This window comes from Neomonachus schauinslandi, chromosome 3 (genome assembly GCF_002201575.2).
Source record: "Neomonachus schauinslandi chromosome 3, ASM220157v2, whole genome shotgun sequence".
Lineage (NCBI taxonomy): Eukaryota > Metazoa > Chordata > Mammalia > Carnivora > Phocidae > Neomonachus > Neomonachus schauinslandi.
In genome coordinates, this window is record NC_058405.1 from 174,619,855 (window position 1) to 174,645,533 (window position 25,679).

The following is a 25,679-nucleotide window of genomic DNA, read 5'->3' on the forward strand; positions in this document are numbered from 1 at the left end:
CCTCCCCCCACCCCCACCCGGGTTCCCGTCTCCAGGCTGCGTTATCTGCATCTTCACTTTTAAATTTCCGCTTCCCTCCCTCTCGCCTGTCGCTCCGCTCCCGGCCGGGCAGCAGTTGCTCGCTTTATCTCCGCCCCCACCTCCTCCCTGCGCCTTCTCCCTCCTCCTCGGCTCCCACTCTCTGCTCTTCCCTAGAGACCCGATCTCCTTCCCTGTCTCCCTCTTGCTTTGGCCTGTTTCTCGCCTTTCCAGGGTTCCCAGGCCTCTGGGCCAACGTTGTGTCGTCCCCCCACAACTTCTAGCAGGTTGCCCCTCCCTTCCCCTTTTGTAGGTCTCTCCTTCCTCATCTAGTCTCTTCAATACCATCCCCCCTTCCTGTCTCTATGCGCTCTCTCTCTGTCCTATCTCTCTCCTTCCCCTCCTTTTTTCATTCATTTGTTCCTCACTAATTTGGGTCATGCAGGAGGCTCATGAGCCCCCTTCCATTTCCCCCCAAAAGGATTGCTCTTCCATCCTTCCCTATCCCCTGTCATCCCAGCCTACCATGCACCCTCTCAACTACTCCCATCCTGGTTATCCCTGAACCAGGCTGCAACTGGCACCTTGCTCTAGCAGGAGTAGAAGGGTTGAAACAGGGCTCTGTACTGTATACGGCCTCCAACCCAGGGGAGGTATGGAGGCTGAAATCCCTTTGAAAGACACTGATTGTATATTAGCAAAGCTGATGTGGTCCCCAGGTGGCCTGAAGTCTCTGAGTGCCTGTGGGGCTTCTTGGCTCAAGAGAGGCTAGCTAAGGAGGGATGCTAGCTGAAGATGAGGCTCTGGGCTTAGGGGCCCAGCTGCAGGCATGCAGCACCTGGTGGCTACTGTCAGAATTGGTAATCTCAAAGCCTTTCCCTCCCACTGCTTGAGCCCAGGAGGTGAGGAGACTGGGGACTTGATGGCACACAGATTGGAGTGGGCAAGTTTCCTGCAGGAGCCATGATCCTGGAGTGCCCAACTGACGATGGCTGGAAAGTCCAACTTGGGGGGTTCTGCAGGGCCCCTGTTAATTCCTCACTTGCTGTAACTGCTGGAGTATTCGCCTTTCTGATGGAGGGTGCAAAAGTCAGAAGGAACAAAAGAGGAGTGAGGGAGGCAGAGTCCAGGGGGAACTAGGGGATCCTAGGACCCCAGGATCCTAAAGGAAGATGTGGATGAGGAATATGGGGGGAGCAAAGATGAGAGTTTAGGATGTTCCTTGGAGACCAAACCCAGGGGTTCACAGGACGGGAGGGCCTTGGAGGTGGGGTTGAGGTCCTAATCCTTTACCTTCATGCCTTCTTATTCCTTTCCCAGATAGAAAATGAGGGGCAGAAGGTCAGAGCTGAGAGTGGGAAGGCAGTGGAGTTCACTCAATGCTCTCAGCAGAAGGCTGAGACAGATAGAAGGGAGAGATGCTCAGAGTTGGAGGTCTATCCAGATATCCCAGCTCTGGACTGGTGAGGGATCAACAGCTCAGGCTCTGTGTCTCTGCCTCATTAAAGACTCAGGTGCTGAAGGGGTAGGTGAGCTCTGGAAAGAGCTTGAGAGTTGCCCGCCCCCCACTGCCCCTGGGTCTTGGCTGCGCCAGAAAGGAGATGACCTCCTTCATCCCCTTTGGCCTTGGCTGAGTACAGCCAATGGACAAGTCCCAGGCAGCTTCTCCTCCATCCTCCTCCCACCTGGCTTGGTCCCAGTCCAACAGGGTTCTGCTGACCATCAACCTACCTAGAATGGGAGAAGGTTGGAAAGGTGAAAACACTCCCAGCCTGGTCTCTGAGCCCCCTACTCTCTAGGTGCCCGTGTGGGATGCAGAGTTGGACCCCTAGGTCCAGGAAAAGCTAGAAGGTTCCTGTTGACAAAGGCTGCAGCAAATATTAGCTCTCTCAACTCCCTAGTTGTATGGATGGGGACACTAAAACCTAGAGACGGGGAGTGTCCTATTCAAGTTGCCACTGCCATTCCTGCAGCCATCTTGCTGACTCTTCCCAGCAGCCACAGACCCTCCTAGAGGGAGGGCAGTTTAGCTGATGGTGGATACTAGATCTCCTTTTGCCCATTGCCTACCCTTGCAAAGCAGGAAGAGGGAAGAAGGGCTGCTGGGCTCTGAGGCTAGTTTGTCTGGGTTCTGGGTTCAACTCTGGTTCCCCTATTTCCTAGTTGTATGACTTTGGGGAAGTTAGTCTCTTCCTCTGTAAAATGGGGATTACAGTACCTATCATACAGAATTATGAGGCTTATATAACCCATGCTGAGCACTCAGACAGCCTTACATTTAGCTATTATTACTATTATCATCCTCCAAGGGGACAGTTAAGAGCCTGTGACCAGGCAGGAACTCCAGACTCTTTGGGGGCCCACAGAGGTGTGGGGTTCTGCTGAGGCCTGAGGCTTTTGGCCCCAGCTCAGGTCAGCCTTCCCTTAACAGCCTGAATTTGGGGTCAGGAGCTCTGTGTTCAAGTCCTGGTTTTGTCACCAGTAAATTGGATGACCTCATCAAGGCTTCTCCCTCTCAGACAGCCCAGAATCTTTCTTGATTGGTGAAATGGATGAAGTATGGGAGGTGTTAAGAGAACCAAATGCAGCAGGGGCATGGACTCTAGAACCCATCCATTTAAAAAGCAGAATTCATACCCTACCCAGAATTCTGTCCCTTGCTCCCCTGACTCTACCCTGGGATCCATGGGTGGGTGGGGGGCAGTGCAGGAGAATGAGGGCCCTACTTTGACTGCCCCGGTGCTTTTCCATAGCACCACAAGCATTTTCAGTGGTTTCTCCTTGAATCCTCACAACCCTGTGAGACAGACAAGGCAGGGATCAGTAGCTCCACTTTACAAGTGAGGGAATAGAGGTTCAAGGATACTATATGATTGGATCCCAGATGTTCTGACTTCTGGTCCAGGGCTCTTCCCAAGGGAGCAGATGCCTGGCTGCACAGGTGGGCCCTTGGAAATGGCTCAGGTCCAAGTCTAACTGTTCTCCAACATTGTCCTACCTCCTCTGGGCTCAGGCAATGATCTGGGCCACTCCTCCCCATTGATAGGTCCACTAGGGGCTTGAAAACACAAGCATCCCTGAATGACAGAATGAGGGGAGTCCCAAGGGCCTTGAGGGCCCTTCCTATGTGGGATTGAGAGTATCATTAACTGGGCCAAATAGGGAACTGGGTAGAAACTGCATTGGTCCAGGGGCTCTGGTGGCTGCTACCACTCAGCCTCAACATGGTTGTGGGCTTCTGCCACCTGCCCCAGAACCCAGGCTCACTGTGGTCAGTGGCTGAGGGATGGCCTCTCCAGCTCACCAATCCTCTGAAGAGAGGGGAGGGAGAGGAAAAATGAAGAGAGGGTTCTTTGGAATTGCTGAGAGGAAGGGTATGAAAATGCTTTGTCTAAGCTGGAGCTCGATATCATGAAGGGATTGTTATTATTCAGACAAAGGGTCTGGGGGCTCCACTAAGAGAGAAAGTCTCCCCTTTAGAAAGCCCTGGGAGGCAGTGGGACCTCCCACTCATTTCTCCTCCTACAGCCTTGCAGAGACTCTATGAAGGTGGGAAAAGTGTGCAGGCTTTGCTCAGTTGGATATCGAGCCAGGGTGAAGATAAAGGCTGGAAATGCCCTGGGGGTTAGGGAGAAACCCAACTGAGCTCTGCATAGAATTAAGGAGGTCTTGCTGCAGGAGCATGCTGGTGCTTGGTCCGCGTGGTTGAAATTCAGCTATGAGCCCTGCTGTAGGGCTCTGTGCACCCAAACCAGAGGATGGCAAAGGCACCATGTGTGCTATGGTACACCTGACCCAAGCTGATGGGCCTTTACCAAGGAGAAGTGTGGGATTGGTTGTATTTAACAGGATCCCCAAAATTCTTGCCAGCAGTTTTCTCAGCCCTATCAGGGTCTAACCCCATACATCATAAGCCAGTTTATGCTCCATAGTCAAGAATCCTGAAGCCTGAGAGGAGGGTCAGGTTGGCAGGGAAGGACCTTAAGAAAGATTAGGATGAAGATCACAAAGCAAGACCACAAGAAAGAGGCAAGAGGGGCAGGCAGGTTCAGGAGCCTTTATTGAGGGTCCTCAGGGGAGGTGTCAGGGCTCTGGAGCTTAATGCTGGACTCTTCGAATGGACTGCAGCAGCCCGGTGTGGGCCTGCGTGCCAAATTCACTGTAGGTACGGAATTCCCCACTGTGCCGGTCCCGCTCCAATACATACTGGTAGCCTCGGTAGCCTGGGTACTGGTAGGCCACCCACCTAGGCCAGTGAGAGCACAAGGGTGGTAAGCAGGCTCTGCTCCCACCCCCACCAATGTCCCCCATTAGTAGCCCTCCTTTCTCAGCCCCCATCCCCCCAGCTCCAAAACCACTGCTTCAATTTTCCCTACATGGATCTCTCCCTGCCTGGCCCACTGCTCCAGGTCTTCTTATCATGGTTCTCCCCTCATCCTCTATTCCCATCCTCCATTGCCTCCTCATCTGTCTTTTTAAAAAACCCTTCCTCTCTCCCCACATTGGCTCCCTGACTCCTATCTCCTACTACCTGCCCCCCACAGTCTGTCTCCATCATCTCACTTCCCCCAGTCCCCAACATCTCTTTACCATGTCTCTTAGCACCCCATCACCTTTCCCAACCCCCCTCCATGGTGCCCATTGCCTCCCTTCTCTTCTCATCTCCCTTGTTCCAGTCCCAGGACTCACGCTCCAGAGCTGACTTTGAGAGAACCCACATCCTTGCTGGCCCAGCCCATGGAGGGCAGGGATGGGTAGTCATCGCTGAGTTCAAACTTGCTGCCCTGGAAGTTCTCCCTCTCAAACAGTGTCACACGGCTGTCACTGTGATTCTGGAAGGTGAGAGTGGACAGGTCAGGCCCTCCAAAGAAGTGTTAATGGGTACATTCTCAGCCCCTCTTTTCCCACCTCGCCTCCCAACACAGCTGTGCAGACACTTTGGCTCCACAGACATTCCCAGAGATCACTCCGTCAGGTCCATAGCAGTCTGGGAAGCTGGGATGCTCAGAAGTCCCCAGCCTAGTCCCTTCTATGGCTTTGGGTGGAGGTGGTGAGACTGAGCGTTTCCCAGAGACCTTTCCAGGTCAGGGCAAGATGGCATCTTGCAATATGGACCTATTTGCAGAAGGAAAATCAGAGATCCTGAGAGAAATTTGGCCCATTAACCAAGACAGTTTTCCTAAAGGTCTCATTGACTACTCAATCCCCTGCCCAGCACCTTGGGTACAGCCTCTCACAGGATTGGGCCCAGCTAAGGGACGCCAGATGCCAGAGCCAGAATAGACAGGCCAGGGCATCAGAGTTGGTTGGGTCTTGCCTTCCATAGCCCTACAGCCTTCCCCTCCTGGAATGGAGAAGCTAGGCTGAGTCAGCATTTGCTCTTTGCCCTCTACCTCTCAGCCGCAGGCCTCAACAGTAGGGTACCTAAGTCAGCACAAGTGAGAAGTGAGAGCCTCACCTCCAGTGACTCATCTGATTCATTTGATTCATTGCCAACCCTTCCCCCACATACACACACACAGAGACTGACCCCTTTTCACCAATGAACCCTGAATCGAGTTCTAGTCTCATCTTCATGTTAACCCTTGCGTCCGAGGGCAAGACACTTTGCCCTTCTGAGCCGCATTTCCACACCTGTATATGAGGCTAACAGCAGCCGCCCCAACCTTGCAGGACAGTGTGATGACAGAAGCACTCTCTCACAGGTGTGGAGGACACAAAGGGAGGAACGGTAGGTGCTCAAGACTGGCCCCGTCTCGGTGCTGTCCGTGGTGCTGATTTTGGGCACCTGACTTAGGCCCACTTTCTGAACTTTTGGAGACTCTTCTGGTTCTGGGAAGTAATGCCACTACCACCCATCTAGGAATTGTATTTACACATCTCCATACAGTGACTGGACAGCCTTTCTGAGGCACCACGGTGGGGTCAGGGCCTGGAGCTAGGAGCTAGGAGGCAGAGGGGCAAGGGGAGGGCTGTGCTTACCGCGCAGAGCACTGGCCGGAAAGAGAGCAGCTGGTCACTGTGGTGGCCACCACTGCCGCTCCACGCGCTCCAGCAAGGATAGTCACCCTTCTCCAGAATGAACTGCTGTCCCTGGAAGTCGGGGTACTCAAAGGCCACCCAACTGGGGAAAGATAAAGGAAGCTGGGAGGCATCTGCCCCAGCCTCACTCCTTCCCCCCCACCCTCATCCCCATTGTGTTCGAAAAGACTGAAACCAATCTTTTTTCCAACCCCAGGCCCTTACCCTGACATACACAGCTCACGGCACTCTGGCCCCCTCTAGAAGCTAGAGACACTAAACCACCTGCTATCCAGGGTTTGAGGGACCCAAGCTTCCAGCTTAGGCTCCCCAGGTTGGAAGGAATTTTTCAGCTTCTGAAGATCACCTAACCAAGAGTTCCTAACTCAAAGATTTAGGTGCCTGCAAAGGTAGGTGTAGGAATCCCCCAAACCTGCAGTAGCGATCTGTGATAGCAACAACCTGCAAAAGTCGGGGGCCTCAGCTCTCCTGAGGGCCCCAGGCTCTCAGAGACAAGGGTGGAGCGAGAGGAAGGGATTTGGCTTCTTTTATTATACCAAGCGCAGAGCCATCTAACTCTGCACAGAGAAAAACTCTGGGGAGGAAATAACTACACTGGGAGCCAGTTCAGGGTTCAGGCTGGTCCCACGGGGCGTCCGCAAAGGGTTGCCTCTCGCCTATATCCCTTTAGTTCACATGGTTTGTCTTGTGGCGCACAGGGAGTTCTGGGGAAGCCAAGGGGTTCCCCATGTGGGTCGGTCTCTCTCAGGCAGGGCTAACAGTCTGGGAAACGGAGGGCTGAGAGCTGAGGTCCCAGGCTTGGAGCTTAGGCCAAGGGGAGCCCCGCGCTTCCCAACCCAGCCCGGCCCCTCCTGGACCATCACTCACGCGCCATTTTCCACCTTGACAGAGCGCACCCTGCGCAGACCTCCGCGCTCCGCGATGTTCGCGCAGTCGCTCAGCAGCCGGCAGCGACGGCCCTGGAAGTCCTCCTCGTCCCAGAGCGTGAGGCTGGCGGGCGCTGGGCCCGGCGCGGGGGCGCTGCTCATGCCTCTGCGGGCGAGAAGGGCGGGATCAGAGGTTCAGCGTCCAACGGCCCCCCTCCGGGGGCCCAGGCCCGCCCAACCCAGGTCGGGGGTGAAGAACTCCCGGCCGCACCGGGCTGCTAGCGGCTCTCCCTCACCTCGCCCTCCCCCGCCCCGGAGAGACCTTGCCCCAGCCCCGAGTATTCACCGGGTGGGGTGAGGGCTGGACTGACGGAAAATGGAGAGGCTGCGCGCGGGCCCGGCGGCGTGCGGGGCTTTATACTGGGCCTCGCCCCCCCTCCCCGCATTCTCTCCCGCTGGGGTGGGGGAGCTGAGTCAGCGGGCAGGCTGCGGTCAGTTCTCGTGTCCTCTGGGGGAGCCCAGGCCTTTCCCACAGCCTCCAATCTGGCCCCAGTCCTCGGGGATCACAATAGAAAGTGCTGAGGCACACGTCCCGCGCCCGCCGCAGCTGAGGCTGACTCCGCTTTTTCTTTTTTGGGGGACTGAGCCAGGCAAGGCGCACCCGACCTCTGGGCAGGTCGCGCCCTCCCTGGCCCAGACCTTTAGTGATTGAGGTACCAGGCCACTCTGGGGCCACCCGGCTAAGACCGCGAATTCTTGACCTGAGGCTCGGAAGTTGTTCCCAACGTCTAAACTCCACCTCTTCCTCAGGCCTACGTCGAGGCCTCTCTTTCGAGCGACGCTGGACGGGGTCAGACGCGGCTCTCCGCAAGCGACTTTCCTCACACCCCTCAGTCCTCTTTCCCACTGTGGCTCCTTTCCTCCCAAGCTTGAGTTCCCAGACCCGGCTCGGCGCTCCGGGAGTTTTCTTGCGCGAAGGGGCCAAGAGAAGGCAATGACCAGGACTCACCGCGAGGCGGCGCTGAGCTCAGGAAGCAAAAACCGCCCTAGGGAGGGCGCGGATTTAGGAAGCGCTTAGAAATAATAGTAACTAAGGGAGTGGCTCACTGTGGTAGGTAGAATGTTTCAACCTCAGGGCTACGCTCCCAGTCGCCAGACAGAGCTCCAGGGTCTGGTCGGGACCTGAAGGTCCTAGGCTCTTGCCCTCAATCCCAGTGCCCTGTGTGGTGGGGAGAAGGGTGGCAAGTGGGGGAAGGAGAAGAGAAGGAGGAAAGGCTTGGGGCCTCCAAGGGAAGCTGCAGGGAGGACATTTCCTCCCAATTCACAGCCGAATTTCCTAATCATCATAGCTGTCTGGCAAAATTGTGAGCTTTCCTTAACGGAGGGGCTATTTCAGCGGAAGTGGAGGGGAGAGTGAGAAGGGAGCTACTATTTTGTTGTAGGTGTTCAACAAGAGTCCAGTGAGGTAGGCTTGGACATTTAGACGTGGAAACTGAGGCACCAGGGGGCACAGGGCCTCCTCCACATTCCCACCGCTCTTACCACTCAACATTCTGTGACTAAAAGGACTCAGGCCAGATGCAGCTGCCCCAGCTCCTGGCAGTCTACCATGCTGGCCAGCCATCCTTTCTCCCAACTGCCAAGTTCATTCCCACCTCAGAGCCTCCCATTACCTGGGGTGTCTTAGTCACAAGATCTTGGCAAGCTGGCTCGTTTGCTACCTCCTGGGTGATGCTGTTCCTGGCATTTACTGTTCATCATATCACCTTGTTTTCTTTATAGTGTTTATCGCTCTCTAAAGTTGTCTTCTTTGTCTTTTGTTTATGAGTGTTTGTGGGTGCACCGAGGGTCTCCCTTACTTGAGTGTAAGCTCCATTTAAGGGGGCAGGGGTTATATCAGTCTTGTTCTTTGTTATCCTCAAACCCAGCACAGTACTGGACACAGAGTAGGTGCTCAGTAAAACTTGAGTGAGGGAACAAGCTGGTCAGGCTGGGCCAAATGTCCATGGGGGAAGGGGTATTGAGGAAATTCCCCAATGAGAGCGCAAGGGTAATGGTTTGCCCACTCTACCCCCCTCCCCGTCCCCAAAATTCTGGAGTGCTGAGAACAAGCGCTGGGAGCCACTGGAGCCTCCCTTGGGTCTCTCTTTTTACTGGTGAGGAATTGCTATTGAGGATCATAAGGTGTGTGAAGGTGAATGCCAAGAGTAAAGCGCCCTAAAACAGGAGGAGTAAAGTCCAAGTTAGGAAAGTTTGCGTCACAGCAAGGACGACCACAGCCAGGCTTGACTGGAGATGGGGTCGGAAGCACGCCCAGTCCACGGATTCCCTACCCCAGAGGGGGTTTGGAGAAACACAAATAGGGTATAATTTCCCCCAAACCCATAAGGGAGGAATACAGACTGTGGAGGGAGGCCAGAGTCCGTTCTGGATTCTTCGTGTCCTGGCCCTTGCACTTGGTCTCACAAGTCGGGACTACGGACGTGGCGGGAGGTGAGAACCGAATCTCTCCTTCCCTCCCTCTCCCTCCCTCTTCCACCTCTATCGGGCAATTCTGGATTCGGCCGCCAGGGGGCGCGAGCGGGCCGCGCTGGGTGGGAAGCCGGCAAGGTGGGGTGGAGTGGAAGGGGGAGTTGGTGGGAGGCTGAGGGCCGAGGGGCGGCGCGCGCGGGTGGCGAGTGCGTCAGGCTGTGCGTCTGCGCTGGTCGGTGACGCGGGCGCCGGGTGTAAGCCTCGAGGGTGCGCAGGTGTCTGTCAGAGGATGGACGCTGCGTCTGCGGGAACTGGGGCTGGGGGCCTGGGCACGGCCCTGAGATCAGGATTCCACCTGATGGGCAGTTTGCAATCCAGCTGTCGGCCAGACGACCACATGCTACAGGAGGGGTGTGTGTGTGTGTGTGTGTGTGTGTGTGTGTGTGTGGCGGCCAGGGAAGTAGTGGGGAGGTGGTAATAGCTGAGATCCAAATTAGAATTAGGAGTCCAGCTGGGATTTGGGGTGGAGACCCTTCGTGTGAGAAAGGTTTCCTTTCTAGTCCTAAATCCTGAGCTTGGCTCTGCTCTAAGAAGGTGTGAGGCATTAGCCAGCCTCTCCCCTCCTGTGTACCTCAGTTTCCTCATCAGAAAAATGGTCTGTGGGGCCCCCAGTCCATGGCCTTTAGTTCTATAGCTGTCTGTGACCAGCTCTCTCAGAAATGGGCACACCCACCAAGACCACCAATAGCCAGTTGCCTAGATCTCTCTCAGGGTCCCCACATCCCCCAGACCCCCCCCCCCCGGCTCTGGGTTTCAAAGTCATGGAGAAAGGGAAGAATGAGCCACTGAAGGAGAAGGGGATGTCAGGCAGCCCTGCCTGGTGTGCTGGAATAAGACTCTGGGATCCTTGTCCCTTTTTCGTGCTATGGACCCCCTCCCAGCCTCCTTTCTCCACAAGGCTGATCCAGCTCCAGCCCCCCAGCTTCCCCCCACCCATTCCCCTCCTAGCCCCCTTCTTCCCCCCAGCAGCTGGTCCTGTTTGTTTTCCCTGATCAGTTGCGCTTAGAGCTTCCTGAAGGATGGATGCACAGGTGGCTTTGTTTGCCAGCTCAGCACCCTCACCCGCACCTCCTCCCCATCCACAGCCTCAGCCTTTGGGCGTGGAGGGGGAAGTTAGGCAAAAAAAAAAAAAAAATAGTGTCCCCAGATCTACACCTCCAGGAGACCTCAAGACCTCATAGAGATCTCATCACCCTCAAAGAACTCCCCATCCCCATCCTCTCCAGTCCTTCATCTCATATGGGGACTTTTGCTCCCATAGAGAAATCTTCAGGACCACCCTCCCCATGATTCTACCAAGACACAAATCCCACAAGGTACCTTAAGATCCCACAGAGACACCCTCAGACTCAATCCTGTGTCCTCAGCACCTGTGACCCTCAGATCCCACTCAGAGCCCCATCCCATCCGGGGACATACAGATCTGATAAAGAACCCCTCAACCTGATCCTGGGCTGCCACCCAGGTCTCTATCCCATATAAAGGCCCTGAGAGTCCCCAGAGACATCTCCCTCAGAGCCCCATCCCTGAACAGCCCTACTTCTCAGTACTGCTGGGCAGCTTAGAAGCGCCCAGTGGCCAATGTCTTCTCAAGTTGGCCCGCTCCCATCCCTTACCCCTTATTTCACTGGGAAATCAGCCACGGCCTCGAGTGACTGATGATGCAAATTCTGTGACTGGTGCCCTCCCCCTCCCCTGGTCCCCTCATCAGCCTCTCCTTTGCAGCCCTGCTCCTCCACCCCAGGCCCCCACCCCACGTCTGGAGCCAGGAACAGGCAGATGAGCACCTTCCCTGGGGCTGTGAGGTCTGGTCTCCTGGGAGACAGAGATAACTGAGTGAGAGATCAGCTCAGTTCAGGCAGGGTCCGACAGCTGGCCCAAAAGAGGGGGGTCCTGAGGGAGTGGGATCCCCACCCACACACCCGTTGTCCTTCCCTGCTAGAAACAGAGCCCCTCTTCTCTGCCCCTCAGTGGGGACATGGAGCTAGCTACCGTCCAGGGAGATGGGCGGCAGCTTCCACCACCGCCCACTCCACAGGCACAAAGCGGTGGGGCTCACACAGGGCAGCAGGGAGAGGGCACGTGCACACACGCATTCACTCAGTTCCAGGCACAGGGACAGATCCCACCCGCATCACGGGTGAGCACTCTCCTAGGATTCAATAGACCCCCAAAGTCACACTCATTTATGGGCAGACACTTGTTCACTCACTTGTTCCTCAGACATTTAATAAGATGTACCACGTGTCCCTCTGTGCTGGCTGTCGGAGTCACACACAAGTGTGCCCTTGTGACTTACACTTGCACTTATCCCATTCCACGGTCACTGAGAGAAGGAGAGAAGGCCCTTCAGTCACCTGCCCACGATCAAACAGACGCCGGAGGGTTAAGAGTGCTCTGGCGTCTTGCACTGCTGCCTGGGGTCACATCGAAGCTCCACTGCTTATCAGTTGCACTCTACTCCTCAGTTTTTCCTTCTGTAAAATGGGAACCATAGTCTTAAAAGCTGTTGTGAAGATGTAAGAGCATGTAAAAACAGAACCGGCCTGCAGTATGGACCCAATAAATGTTAGCTGTTATTGCCACTGTGGTTGTGGTTATGACTGGCTTTGCTGCATGGCTTCCTTTCCCCCATACCCCCAGGCCTGGCTGGGATGGAGATTGGAGTCAGGGCCGCAAGCGTAGCTCTGGGATCTGCATGCCCCTTCCCACATTGGCCTTGTGGAAGCCAGCTTAGCACTCGGGATGGGGAGCCTTCCTGCCTCACCGCATTCAAGCCCCTCTGCTCTTTATCTCAGTTTGGGAGGGTTGGGAGGGTCAGAGGGGGCTATCTCAATTTCCTTTCCTCCGCCCTTCTGGGAAAAGCACTTGGGACTGGAATTGGAGACCTGACTTCTGGTCCCTGTGCTCTTCTGGCTCCATATGTGCCCTTGGGCAGGTCACTCCCTCTCTTTTTTTTTTTTTTTTTAAAGATTTTATTTATTTATTCATGAGAGAGAGAGGCAGAGGGAGAAGCAGGCTCCCAAGGAGCAGGGAGCCCGATGCGGGACTCGATCCCAGGACCCTGAGATCATGACCTGAGCCGAAGGCAGACGCTTAACCATCTGAGCCACCCAGGCGCCCAGGTCACTCCCTCTCTTGAGGCCCCAGTTTTGTACTAACTGCTGATCATGGAGGGGCCTCCCAGCCCTGACTGCTGGGATCCTGTGATGCCTCAGGAAAGCTCCCTCCCCTCCCCACCCAGCCTCTGCACACACCCGCCCCACCCCCCAGCCAGAGTGAGGGGGCGAGTTGCCAAGGTCGCCATGGGGACTAATCTCTAAGAAGGTCAGTGAGGTTCTGGTCCTACCTTGGTCGGATGGGGATTAGCACCTGGTTATGACCCCCCCCCCCCCCCCCCCCCCCCTGGTGCCCCCCCCCCCAGGTCCCCTGAGTCTCACGTAGACCCTGGGCAGAGGTTCCAAGGCTGGGCCACAACCAGTAGGTGGGTAGGGGGCAGGTCGGCTGCCAAAACTGTCTCTGTAGCTGTGGCCAGGAAAGAAAAGGGCAGAGATGGGCTCAGACCCATGCCCCTCGCTGCTCAGTGTCCAGCGGGGCCTGAGCCTTGCCCCTCTTTGTCTTTTGCCCTTTAATGGGGAGAGATGGGTCTCCCAAGAGAAGAGTATCAGCCCTACCCCCTGGCTGTAGAGGCCACGTCTCTCTCTCCTCTCTTGGGGGTAATTTCCCCCAATGTGGGGATGGAGGCTGTTCTCACTTGGTGGACCCCTACCTCCACACACACCAGGCCTTCACCTCTGGTTACCCTGACCTTTGACCTGGCATCTTCACATCTCCCCATCTCTCCGAATTGTACGTCTCTGGTTATGTCTGGTTGCCTCTGTCCTTCTTCTCTGGTTTCTCTCTGGTTGTCTCTGCCCTCTCCCTAGCTCTGGCTTTCATGGGGGCCTGGGGAGGGCTGCAGCCTCTCCAGGTCCTGAAATCTCCCCTGGGTCTCCCATCCCTCTGGGCTGCATCCTGTCTGTTCTTCTGCCCTGCTTGTGTTTTCTGCTCTCCTTCTCCCCTCCCCATTTCTCCTCCGTGCTCTCCCAGTCCCGAGGCTGCCCACACTCCAACTGCTCAGTCCCTTTTCCCCGCTTCCTCCACTACCTGTCCCCTCCCCCTCCTGGGGTGCTGACAGGGAAGACAGGAAGCAGGCTCCGGCTGGGAGCAGGAAGGGGGAGGGGTAAGGGGGCCGCTCGAACACCAGCTGCTGAGCACCCCACCCCCACACAAGCCCCGCACCTGCAGGCCAGCCTGGCGCCTGGAGTCTCCGCCCCTGGCCGGGCAGGGAGGAGGGACCTGGACGAGAGGCCCGATTTCTGGCCTCGGTCAGGAAATGCGGGTCTTGGGGATAGGGGGTGGAGGTCTGGGGAATTTAGGCCCCTGGGTGGGGGGGAGGCAGGGGCTCTGTCACGAGGCCAGACCCAGCCCACTGGCGGCCTCATTCTTCCCGACCCCCCCCACCCCAATGACTGTGTGGTGGAAGAGGGTAATTTCAGGGGGAGCTCTCTTCATTGTGCAACCCCAAGATCTGAAATCCCAGCCCGAGGTGGGGAGCTCTAGCCCCCTTCCACGATTAGGGAGGGGAAGAGGAAGCCCTCACAGACCCAGGAAAGATGTGCCAGGGCCAGGCCCGGCCCCTGACAGGCAAATCATGGGGCCAGGCAAGGAGCAGAGGGCTGGGCCCAGCACAGAAGCCTGGTCAGAGAGGGCAGGATGGAGGCTGCACACACTCCAGCCTGGGGACCCATAGATGCCTCCCTCCCCAGGGCTGCTGCAGTCCGCCCCCTCCCAGAACTGCCTGGAATCTGTCAGAGCCATCTCGTCCCCTCCCCCTCCCTTTTCTCTGCACAGAGGACTCAGCAGATCCCACGGGGCCTGCGGGTAGTGGGTGGGGATGGGGGGGGAAGGGGGCGGGGGACAGGTAGAAGGGACAAGACAGCACCTCCCCGAACATCCAAAATGGAGCTGGAAGGGACCAGTGACTCCCGACCCTCGTTCGTTCTCTCTCCCCCCCCTCTCCTGGGGTCGGGGTTGGGGGGGACTAGGTCTGCCTGGGTGTGTGGTGGTATAGTCCATACCCCATGATGCTTCCTCGCTGTAAGGGGAAGCTAGCTCCTTACTGCTAAGGCTTCTCTCCACTTCGGACCTACAACAAGCCCCTCTCTCTGGGGCTAGATCAGCATCACCATCAATTTTGGGGAGGAGGAATGGAGGACACCCCGGGTCAAAGGACAGAGACTCGGCTAAAGGCTCAGACTGACCTCAGGCTGTGTGTGGAACCCTCAGTTCTAGACTCTCCAGACGGGAGGCCAGGGTCTAGGGCAACCTCTACTCCCTCCCCCATGTCAGACCTTAGCGCTTGGAATCACTGCAGAAGGGGGCCAGTCTGTCTCAGGTTTGGGCTGTGGCTAATAACCCATGGGTTCCTGCCTAGGAAGAGGGCCATTCACACCCACCCTCACCCCACCTGTAGCTGCATGAAACAGGAGGCCTTGGGATTATGGAGTTTAGGAAAGGTGGTGAGCTGCGGTCCCTGGGGACCCCATCTGGCAAGGGCTGCGGGACCCCATGTTTGTCCTTTTCAATCAGTCTGTCTGTCTGTCTCACACATAGGAAGACTGAGAGGGGCCAGGGAGATGGCAGGGAGTGAACCCTCAGGATGTCAGCACCAAACAGATCTGGAGAAGCACACTTGATCTTCATTCTGGCTCTAGCTCTCCCAACCCAGCTTTTCCACACCCCACAGCTACTGCTCCAACCTCTTGAGGGCCTCCAACTTCCCAGGTCAGGTGGCTCAGAATTATTGCTGGAAGCCCAGAAACCAGGATCTGGGGACCAGGGAGGCACTCGCGGCAGGCCAGACCAATCCCTCTCATTGAGCAAAGAGGAAAACCCGAGGAGAGGCTGGGAAATGACTTGCCCAAGGCCACAGAAGTCGCTGGGACAGAGCGGGACTAGAAGCTGGGTTTCCACTTCCAGAGGGCTCCTGTTTCTGCCACAGCCCCTTATGCCACCCGGTGGAGCCTGCTCGGCCGGCCCCATATTACCCGGAATCAAGCCGGGCAGCCCTGGAGTTGCGGGCAGGACAAGGCAGGGCGGGCGGGGCCGGATGGGAGCCGGATCTCCCCTGGGAGCGGCGCACAGCCTCTCCGACCCGTACGGCGGCGGCGGCGGCAGGTGCCTGCGTGGCGGTCGGGCCCGGCCCCCGGGCGAGTGCTGAGAGGCCACCCCTGCCTCACGCGAGCCGAACGAACAAAACGCTCAGGTCCGGTTTGTGCGAGGGGCTCGTCGCGGGGCGGGAGCGGAAGGCCGGGGGGCCTGGCTGTGGCCCTGCGCGATCTCCTGGTCCTGGTCTTCTGCGAGCGCCGTGGCACACAGCGCACCGCTAGCCGCCGCCCTCACCTGCGCGCATCTGCGGCTGACACGTCGCCCGCCCAGGTGCGCACCTGGCCCGCCCCTCCCTGCCTCCCTTCCTGGCCACCCTTCACCTGGCCGGGCTCTGCTTGGCTTGGTCCCCAGCCCACTCCCCGGAGCTTGTGCAGGAGCCTGGGCTCAGCGCGCTCTTATACGGCCTGCTCAGTCCCCGCCCCTACACACACACATACACACACACACACTCACACCTGTCCGGGCGCCCGTTTGCTCGGAGCAAATATTGACTCAGAGGAGGCGGAGCGCCCCCACCCCCTCCCCGCCCCCGCCTGGGTTCTGGGGCCGGAGCTCTTCCGAGGCCTTGGCTGCGGGGGGGGGGGGGGGAGGGCGGGGGGGCGGGGGGTGTCGGGGACCTGGGCGCCTCTGGAACAACACCAGATGTCACTTTTCCACCCACCTGCCTGGGGTGGGGGGGGGGAGGAGTTGCAGAGGACAGAGGCTGCCGGGAGGAGGTTAGGGGGAGCGGGAGGTGGGTATCCTAGGGAAGGCGGGACATCATCTGGGCTGGGGATTCAAATTTACGATGGGAGTCGCTTAGTAGGGCCTGTGGTCTGCTGTCTAGCTGTGACCTCCACCCGCGTCCCAGAGTGTAGCTCTTAGCCCTCCGCGACGTGCCTCGGTTTCCCTTCTTTCTCAACCTCTCAGCACAGTCCCGGGAGCCCGACAGATGCCGAGAAAAGGCTGGCGATGGAGGGACCGAGCCTCGGAGCAGACGCAACGGGGAAAGAGGAGGGGTGGTCACCTCGCCCTGCTGCCACCTGCTGCGCCGATAAGGCCTGGCGCTCAGTTCCCGTCCCCCAGGCAATGCTGGGGCAAAGGCCAGTTAGGCCCCGCCGGAAGCGCCCTCCACTGGCCAAACCAGGTCCAGCGCCGGGCAGCGAGCAGCCGGAACTCTGGCCCAGCTGCGCTGTGGAGGGGAGAGAAGCAACCTCCCAGCACCCAAGGCTGCAACGAGTCGCTGCAGTCCGCTTCAGCCGCTCCAACCATCTGTCCCTCCCAGAGCGCGCTCGAGAATTCCTCCTACGTCGGAGAAATAAAGTCAAGGCAGATACAGAAAGCTAGATGCTTTAGTGGTGGGGCGGTGGAGAGGGGGGCCCTGAGGGCAGCAAGTCGGAGGGGCTGGGCTGTGGCATCCTCAAAGAGTCGGTAGGGGGCCGCGCCACCAGGCGGGGCACCTCGGCATGCTGCAGCCCGAGGGCCGCCGCCGAAAGCAAGTCGGGAGTCTCAATCCTGGAAGACAGAAAGCCCCAGGGAGAGGTTGGAAAGAGGCTTCAGGCCAAGCCTGCCCGCCCCTGCCGCCCCTCGCGCCCCTCCGGCGCAGTCGGCGCCCCCACCTGGAAACGCTGAGCGGCGGCAGGGCGACGACGCGCGGCCGCGAGGTGAGCACCACCTCCCCGCGGCTCGCCTCCACCAGGATGTTCTGGATCATGTTCTCCAGCAGCGCCTCCTGCAGGTTGGCGAACGCCGGGAGCCTGCGGGGGGTGGGTGGGGTGGGGTGGGGTGGGGAGGGCGGGGTGGAGGATGCGGTGTCAGCACCTCCATCGACGGGGCTCGCCTTCTCCGCGGGCCTCTTGCGTGCTGTACACTGTGCGCCCTGGGCTCTATCTCCGCGGATTCTCATTCCACTCCCCGCCCTCCCAGCACTATAAGGCATCCTTGTTCCAATTTTTCAGACGCTCAAATTGTGGCTTAAAGGGACCAAGTTGCCAAACGTCCTGCTGCTGGAACAAGTGGCAGGACCGGAACCTAGGCAACTGTAGGTCCCATCTCAGGGCCACGTGTGGGGAGAGGCATCAAGCTGTGAGAGGGGCCCAAGGGACTGGGTGGGGCCTAAGGAATCCCAACACGGACAGGGAGGGCCAAAGAGCAGCCCCAGGCAAAGACCCTCTGGGAAGCAGTGGCACTTCTCTCCTGGCTCTAGAAACCCACTGAACGACCCCCTGGAAGTGGTGTGCTAGAAAATGTTAACAGCTGGGTCTTGGAGGGAAAGACTAAAGCTTAGAAGGCCTTAAGCTACCAGCGGGATGTCAGTGAATGCGGAGCTGGGAAGAGCCTTACACCCAGACAGAGGCTGGCCCCAGCACCCCACTGCCTCCTGGGATCCTTCTGCACATCCTGCCGTGCGAACCCTCGTCTGGGTCTGGCTGCTCACCGGCTGGTCGTCTCCTTCTCATCCTGTTCTTGCTCCTCTTTCACCATGACCTTCAGCTGCTGCTGCCACCGCCATTTCAGGGACTCCTGGGCCGTGGGCTGCAGTGTGGGCTCAGTCCCCATCCAGGGCACCTTGTCTTCCTTCTCCCCCTCCTCCTCCTCCTCCTCCCCCCTGCCTGTCTCCTCCTCTTCCATCTCCTCCTCTTCCTCCTCTTCCTCCTCCAGCTCCTCCTCTTCCTCTTCGCTCTTCTCCTCCTCTTCCTCCATTTTCTTCTCCAGCCTCAGTTTGTCGTCCTCAGACTCCTTGTCTCTGCTGGCCTCCCAGCTGCTGGAGGATGGAGACAGGACTGGTGCTAACTGCAGGGTGTTGTTCTGGGCCGTGAACCTGGCTGACTGCTCATTCCAGAACTGGCAGAAGTAAGGCATCTTCTCCACCAGGCTTTGGTCCACAGCCTCATGGAAGATCTTGTCTTCTAGCAGACCCCTGCGTGGCAGGGAGGAGGAGGAGACCCCTGCCAAGAGGCCTTGCAAGGGGGCTTTGCACACCCTGTGGGGCTCTGGCTTCAGAGTTCCTCAAGGGGCAGTTCTGACTTCTATGTCTACAAGTGGGTGCTTGATGTGGGAGGCCAGCCCTTAAGTCAGTTGCCCCGCCCACCCGTCCTTTGGAGGAAGGCTTCTCTGGGCTCCGTGGGTTCTTAGAGGCAGAGCCAGGAGGTCAGAGTTACACAGATAAGGGACAGGAACCCCGGGGGAAACAGTGAACTGGCTCAGACCTTAGCTACTAGCCCTGGACAGGACAGAACTCGGGATCCAGCCCCGAGGATCCTTCTAGCAAGCTCCATTACAGCTGCCCCATACTGCAGGGCCTGGGGCCACCAGTGGAAGGATCTTGTGAGGAAGTTCTATTTTTCAGGAAAGGAAGGGCTGGGGCTTCAGGGGCCGTGGGTGGACACAGAGCTGGCTGAATGAGCTGCTGAGATGAAGGGGATGGTGAGGGTCCAGGGGGGTTACCTGATGATGGCGGTGAGACAGTCAATCAGGAGCTGCTTCTCCTGCTTGGAGACGGGGGCCCAATTGTCTGCGGATTCTCCCTCAGAAGCCTCCAACTCCTCCTTGGGGTATTTCCTCTTTGGCAGCTCCCTGGAGCAGGCCATGACATTCTGAGTGGCTTGGGCAAGCCACCAGGCTGGGGGTAGGGTCATGAGCAGTGGCGGTGACCATGCAGTCATGAGAACACAGATGAGCTTTGGACAGCCCCCCGCCTTGGCCCAAGTGCTACTGCATTTGGGGACCGAAGCCCAAACCTCAGGGTTGGCGCAGGACCTGGAGAGGCTCCAAATTGGAAAGGGGAGGTAGGAGGTGGGGCAGGAGGCCTAGGTGGGTGCCCCAGGGGGCAGAGACCCCACCCTCCCTGAGAGTTCACCGGTGCAGGAAGTGCCGGGGAAAGTCGGAGAAGAAGTTGGCCAGGAAGTAGTCAGTGGCATGAGCACGGGCCGTGAGGCCCAAGCACAGCATGTCTGGCGAGGGTGGCTGGGGACAGAGCCAGAATATCTTCTTCTTTGGGATCTTAAGGTTCCAGCTGACAGGCCGGTTGAGAGGCTGCTGATTCTTGATGGGGGGCAGCGTCTTTGGAAAGGGGAAGACGTGGGTGACAGGGGTTTGGGGACATCACTCTCTCACTGCTGGGTCCCTAGCCCCAACCAGGCCTTTGGAGCCAAATCGGAGTGTGACCCCACCCATTGGCACTTCCATCCCTCCCTTCTAGGCGGCTGGGCCTCCTAGGCCCAGAGGTATCTCTGGGAGCAAGCAAGGACCTCTCAATTTATGCCAAGGAGACGGGACTTTATGAGCTCACCCTGTACCTCCTCCCAGGTGCACAGGCCCTACAATACGCTCCTCCCTGTGGAAGCAAAGAGCGCCGTGCTTAGGGTACAAGAAGCCTAGAGGGACTCCTCTCTTCTCACCTTTCTGCCAACCCATGCGGTGGGGGTGGGGGTGGGGGGCTGGAAGCCAATGCCGGGACCTGCTGCCCTCTTGATCTCACCCAACTCCCAGCCACACCCCCTTCCAGGACCTTCTTTTGGGAAATGCTGCCTGCAGACAAGGAAAATCAGACCACCCAACTGGAGGAAAGAAAAGGAGATGCCATCAAATGTATGCAGGTTGTACCAAGGGTGCTTGTCCTTGTGCCTCGGATCACAAATACTCTCCTTTATGAAGATTTAATTCAGAAATCCCTTCTCCCGCACCCTCCAGACACGAGTTGCATTCATAGTTGGGCCAGAGCTTCAGAGGGGAGCGGTGCCTCCCTGGGGACTGAGTGTGGTGAGTGCAGAGGTGATCAAGGTGCAAGAATACCAGCACAAGGGGGCTGGGAAACTGGAGGAGGGACCAAGGGGGCTGTTCTGTCTCACGTTTACTCTCCGGCTCCCCTACAGATACGAATAGCCTGCTTAGTGCATGCTTACTGCTCACACTGCTGTAGGCACTGTAAAGCACTGTATGTGCTTTAGCTCATTCAATCCTCACAACAGTGCTGCGAAGCAGGCACTATTTTACTTGCATTCAAAATATTTTTTAAACTTTTATTTTTAACCTTCTTAATATGGAAAATTTCAAATGTATAGGACAGTAGAGAGAACGTACAGAGTCCTCCGTTACCCACCACCCAGCTTCAACAATCAGCAGCTCATGGCCAATCTTGTCTCATCTGTGCCCCACCTCTGGATTATCTTTTTGGTTTTTTTTTAAGCTTTATTTATTTATTTCAGAGAGAGAGAGCGCGGGTGCACACACACTTGTGTGAGCAGGGGGGAGGGGCAGAGGCAGGGGGAGAGAGAGACTCTCAAGCAGACTCCCCACTGAGGGCAGAGCCTGACCTCAATCCCATGACCCTGAGATCATGACCTGAGCTGAAACCAAGAGTCAGATGCATCCCCAACTGCGCCATCAGGTGCCCCTGGATTATCTTGAAGTCAATCCCAGATACAACATTACCCCTATTTTATAGTTGAGGAAACTGAGACGTTATGTTAAGTAACTTGACCAAGATCCCAGAACTAGAAATCATCAAAGCCAGAATCAAAACTGGGCAACTTGTCTCCAGAGCCCCCAAAACCCCTGTCCCACACCGTCTTCCATCAGAAGGTGAGCTGTCTTGTCTCCCCTGGGTCCCCGGTGCCCAGCGCTTAGCAGGCACCCATTAAACACTGGCTACATGAGGCAGGGAATGGTCAGCCAGTCTTCGGTGTCCAGAAGAGAGTCTCTTGGGGAGATGCTATGCTTGGTCTAATGAAAGCAAGCTAATCTAGGACAGGCTGACCAGTGTTGCACATAGGACCACCTCACATCATCGCCTCTGTCCCCCCTGGTAAGGCCAGTCAGAAAGATCTGTGGTGTTCAAGGCCCACTCTGGCCTCCTCACCTTCCCTTTCCTATCTGTGATGGTGAACTCCACTTCCTGCCGAACTTCCTCATCCTTCCACTCCTGTAGTTCCTCATGGTACTGATTCAGGAGTTTCTGTCGGTGTACCTATAGCCCAGGACAAGGAGAGAGAAGGCCAAGGTCTGGAGCACCTGTGTGCTGTGGACCCCCACCCCCCACTCCCCAGGGGCTGGCCCCCGCCTTTCTGTGAAGGTCTAGGGATCTCATAGCCCACCCACATCCCAGTACTGGGAGCTACGCTCCATTCTAGCTTCTCTCTGGTGCTGGTCCTACCTTGCATACCAGGTCTATGCTGTAGAAGCTGGCATGCACTGAGGCCTTCAAGGTCACCACAAATGGGACTGTTTCTTCAGGAGCCACCTTCCCTGTCATGGGACTCACAGACACCTGTTTGGGGGAAGGGGTCTCTGGAGCTTCACAGGAATGGGATAGAGTGGGATGAAATGGAGTGGGTATGATGGGGTGGGATGGGATGGAATGGAATGGGGTAGGGTGGGGTTAGATGGGTAAGATAGGACAAGATAGGATAGGATGGGGTGGGATTCAGTGGGATGGGATGGGGTGGGATGGGGTGAGACGGGTGGGACAGGATAAGATGGGGTGGGATGGGGTGGGATGGAATGGGATGGTGTAGGATAGAGTGGGATAAGATGGGGTAGGATTTAATGGGATGGGGTGGGATGGGGTGGGGTTGGATGGAGTGAGACGGGTGGGACAGGATAAGATGGGGTGGGATGGGGTGGGATGGGGTGGGATGGGATGGGATGGGGTAGGGTGGGGTTAGATGGGTAAGATAGGACAAGATGGGATAGGATGGGGTGGGATTCAGTGGGATGGGATGGGGTGGGATGGGGTGGGGTGGGATGGAGTGAGACGGGTGGGACAGGATAAGATGGGGTGGGATGGGGTGGGATGGAATGGGATGGTGTAGGATAGAATGGGATAAGATGGGGTAGGATTTAATGGGATGGGGTGGGATGGGGTGGGGTTGGATGGAGTGAGACGGGTGGGACAGGATAAGATGGGGTGGGATGGGGTGGGATGGAATGGGATGGTGTAGGATAGAATGGGATAAGATGGGGTAGGATTTAATGGGATGGGGTGGGATGGGGTGGGGTGGGATGGAGTGAGACGGGTGGGACAGGATAAGATGGGGTGGGATGGGGTGGGATGGGATGGGATGGGTTAGAATGGAATGGGATAAGATGGGTTGGAATTCAGTGGTATGGGGTGGGATGGAATGGGGCGGGATGGGATGACCTGGGGTAGGATGGTGGGGTGGGATGGGGTAAGATGAGACAAGATGGGATAGGATGGGGTGGAATAGGGTGGGCCTGGAGCCCTGCTAGAGGTTCTGATTCTGCGGAAATAGGGGACTCTCACCTCCCCAAAGTCTAGAGGCTTCAGCTGCCACTCAAAGACAACTGGCTCATTCTTGGAGATGTTGTTGAGGAACAGCAGGCGGCTGCACTTGGTCTGCACAGGAATGTTTCCCAGCGAGATATGGGACTGGGACAGGAAGACATTCTGTTGGTGGAGACAACACAACAGCCACTTTGGGAGGTGAAGAAATCATAACCATAGCAACCTCTCCCAGTTACTGAGTGCCTTCAGCAGGCACCATGGTAGGCCGTTCACACACATTTGATCCTCACCATGGCCCTGTGATATATGTATTATCGTCCCCACTTTACAGATAGATGTGCTGCTAAGGTTTAGAGGGCATAAAGAATTTTTCCAAAGGTCTCTTACAGGCACAGTGGGGATAAACCCAGTCTCACTCTAAAGTCTATGCTTTTGACAATTAAAATAGGCTTGGAAGGGCTGAGAAATCAGAATTTGCTTAGAGAAGACAGAACTAAAGCCAATGTAATTTGAATCCCTGAAGGATGGTTGTAAATAAATGGGGGGATCGGCAGTTGGCATCTTCAATGGGAACAGAACAGTAGGGGGTCTGGAAAGACTGAGGCCACACGGAAGGGGCACTTTCTCTCTGTCCAGACCCTGAGCGTCTCCAGGGCTGGGACTTTGTCTGGCTCTTCTTTGTGTCCTCAGGGCCTCCATAGTGCTCATCATGCAGTTACGGTCCAGAAAGGGTAGGAGTGGAAGGGTGGACAGGCCGATGTATAGGTGTATAGTGACTGGGTGGCTGTATGGAAGGATGGATGGAGAAGTGGGTAGATGGATGGCTGGATGGATCAGTAAATGGGCATATGGGCCAATGGGAGGAGATGGATGGATGGGTGGATGAATGAATGGGTCAGACGTCCCAACAGTGGGGTGTGTTTGAACTAAAGATGGGGTTATTGACCTTAGATACCTTACAGCAAAATCCATCTAGGTCCAGGGAGGGGCTGTTCTGTATGAAGATAATACTTTACAGCCCTAAAATGGGAGAGCTTTCTTCTACCCCTTCCAAAATCCCCATCCCAATGCCCAGAGTGACTTGAGCAGGAACACCTATGGGCACTAGGTGGCAGGGTAAGCCTCTCATGGAGCGGTGTGCTGCCTGCTGGAGCTAGATGAGGGCTGGTTCCAGGCTTCCCCTGTGCAACCCTCCCTTATCACCTCCATCACATTTCCTTCCCAGCTTCTCTCTGCACTGGCCCCCCAGGGCCCTCAGGCTCCTCCTAAGTCTCAGGCCTTCCTACCTCCCTTCCCCCTACCTGTCCAGGAACCATCAGCCTAGTATGCTTGGGGTTGTCATCCCAAGAGGAGATGTTGTGGAATGGGGCTGTGTCCCCCATGACATGGGGATCATAGCCCACTCCCTGGAAGCGGATCATGGCTGAGTTCCATCCCAGGACGTGTATGGGCACATCCACCTAGGAAGTTAGGAGGGTGGGGAAGGGACTGGTCAGAGCACAGCATGCTGAGGAGGCCAACACCAACCTCCACCCTTAATCAGCCCAGGCTGCAGCTCACCGTGTAGGTCTTGGCCTCAATAGGTGAGAAGATCCATAAGACCTGAGCAGTTGTGCCTGGCTGGATCTCCCCTTGGGGGTTGAGGCAGCTGAAGATGGGGTGATTGAAATTTTTTTCCTGAACCTGCGACAGGATGTTCGTCTGGATCTCGTATGTCACGGGCACCGAGCCACCATTATACAGCTCATAAATCTGCAGGCGGGGTGGGGGGGGGCAGGAATAATGAAGCCTCCACACCAGCTCAGGGCTGCAAAGCAGAAAGCCTGGGGTTCTGTGTCCACTGAGGGAGGGCAGGCTGATTTCCCTGATGTCCCCCTTACAGCCCCAGAGCCCCCTAACTACCTCTGATTTCCCTTATGGTCCAATGATCCAAGAAGTATGTAATTGTATTTTCAGTCTGGGACATTTTAGGATAATCTGTAATCCTTATTTTATTTGCTCTTAATTTACTTTTGCCAAGGTATAAGGGGACACTAAGGCTCATGTCTCTAGTGTGGTGATTTACAGAAGTGTCCATGCACACACCCTCCAGACCCTTCAGCATCTTCAAGGCTCTCCCTCTAATCACCCGGGAGGCTGCCACTTTCCACGTCTGCCCTTAGAGGCAGTCTTGCTTAAGGGCAGATGAGAGAGGGGAAGGAAGCTATGACATCCCCCAAGACTAAATCCAAAGTGTGGGAATCACAGAATGTCCTGGAAGCAACCCAAGATCTTCTGGTCCAATCCCTCATTTTAGGATTAGAAAATGGAAGCCAGAGAGAGCAAACGGTTTGTTTGGATCTAGGTCTTACCCCCTCATCTTTCCCAGCACCCACTCTTGAATATGCTGATTTTATTTCTCTAGCCTGGGCCACCTCTGAGCTCCAGACCTGGTATCCAACTTCTGCTCCACAAGCCCTCCCTGCCCCCTCACCAGCCACTGATTGTCTCACAGACATCTCAAATTTGGTAAAAACCAAACTCTTCACTAGAGAGTTTTACCCCGCTCCGCCCCCAGGGAATCTCCTTTCAGTAAATGCTCAAACTAGGAATTCAATACATCTCGATCCCTCCCTTTCTCCCACTTCCCCAAGCTGGCCCCAGCAAGTCCCAATGATTCTGCCTCCAAAATGTAAATTAAATCTGTTCACTTCTACTTCCGCTGTCCTCTTATGGATCCAGGCCACCATCTGTCATCATCTCATGAATGAAAGTAGAAGCTTGGCCACAGTTGTGGAGATTGGTTG

The 25,679-nt window shown here is 56.6% G+C and overlaps 2 protein-coding genes across 2 annotated transcripts in view; both read right to left on the reverse strand.

Annotated features, from left to right (window-relative positions):
* Positions 1-4,061: 4,061 nt before the first annotated feature.
* Positions 4,062-7,302, reverse strand: CRYBA2 (crystallin beta A2). The gene is made up of 5 exons (XM_021703200.1): positions 7,273-7,302; positions 6,928-7,092; positions 6,001-6,142; positions 4,708-4,850; positions 4,062-4,264 (listed from the first exon to the last, which is right to left on the reverse strand). The coding sequence occupies exons 2-5, from the start codon at positions 7,086-7,088 to the stop codon at positions 4,117-4,119; spliced, it is 594 nt and encodes a 197-aa protein (XP_021558875.1). The 5' UTR covers positions 7,089-7,092; positions 7,273-7,302; the 3' UTR covers positions 4,062-4,116.
* Positions 7,303-16,999: 9,697 nt separating this feature from the next.
* CFAP65 (cilia and flagella associated protein 65) overlaps positions 17,000-25,679 on the reverse strand; it is a 34,638-nt gene continuing 25,958 nt past the window's right edge. Inside the window, 10 exon segments of the mRNA XM_021702979.2 lie at positions 17,000-17,162; positions 17,267-17,404; positions 18,085-18,567; positions 19,095-19,223; positions 19,507-19,709; positions 21,508-21,615; positions 21,802-21,915; positions 22,912-23,055; positions 24,195-24,353; positions 24,454-24,645. Coding sequence (XP_021558654.1) covers positions 17,000-17,162; positions 17,267-17,404; positions 18,085-18,567; positions 19,095-19,223; positions 19,507-19,709; positions 21,508-21,615; positions 21,802-21,915; positions 22,912-23,055; positions 24,195-24,353; positions 24,454-24,645 — 1,833 coding nt within the window.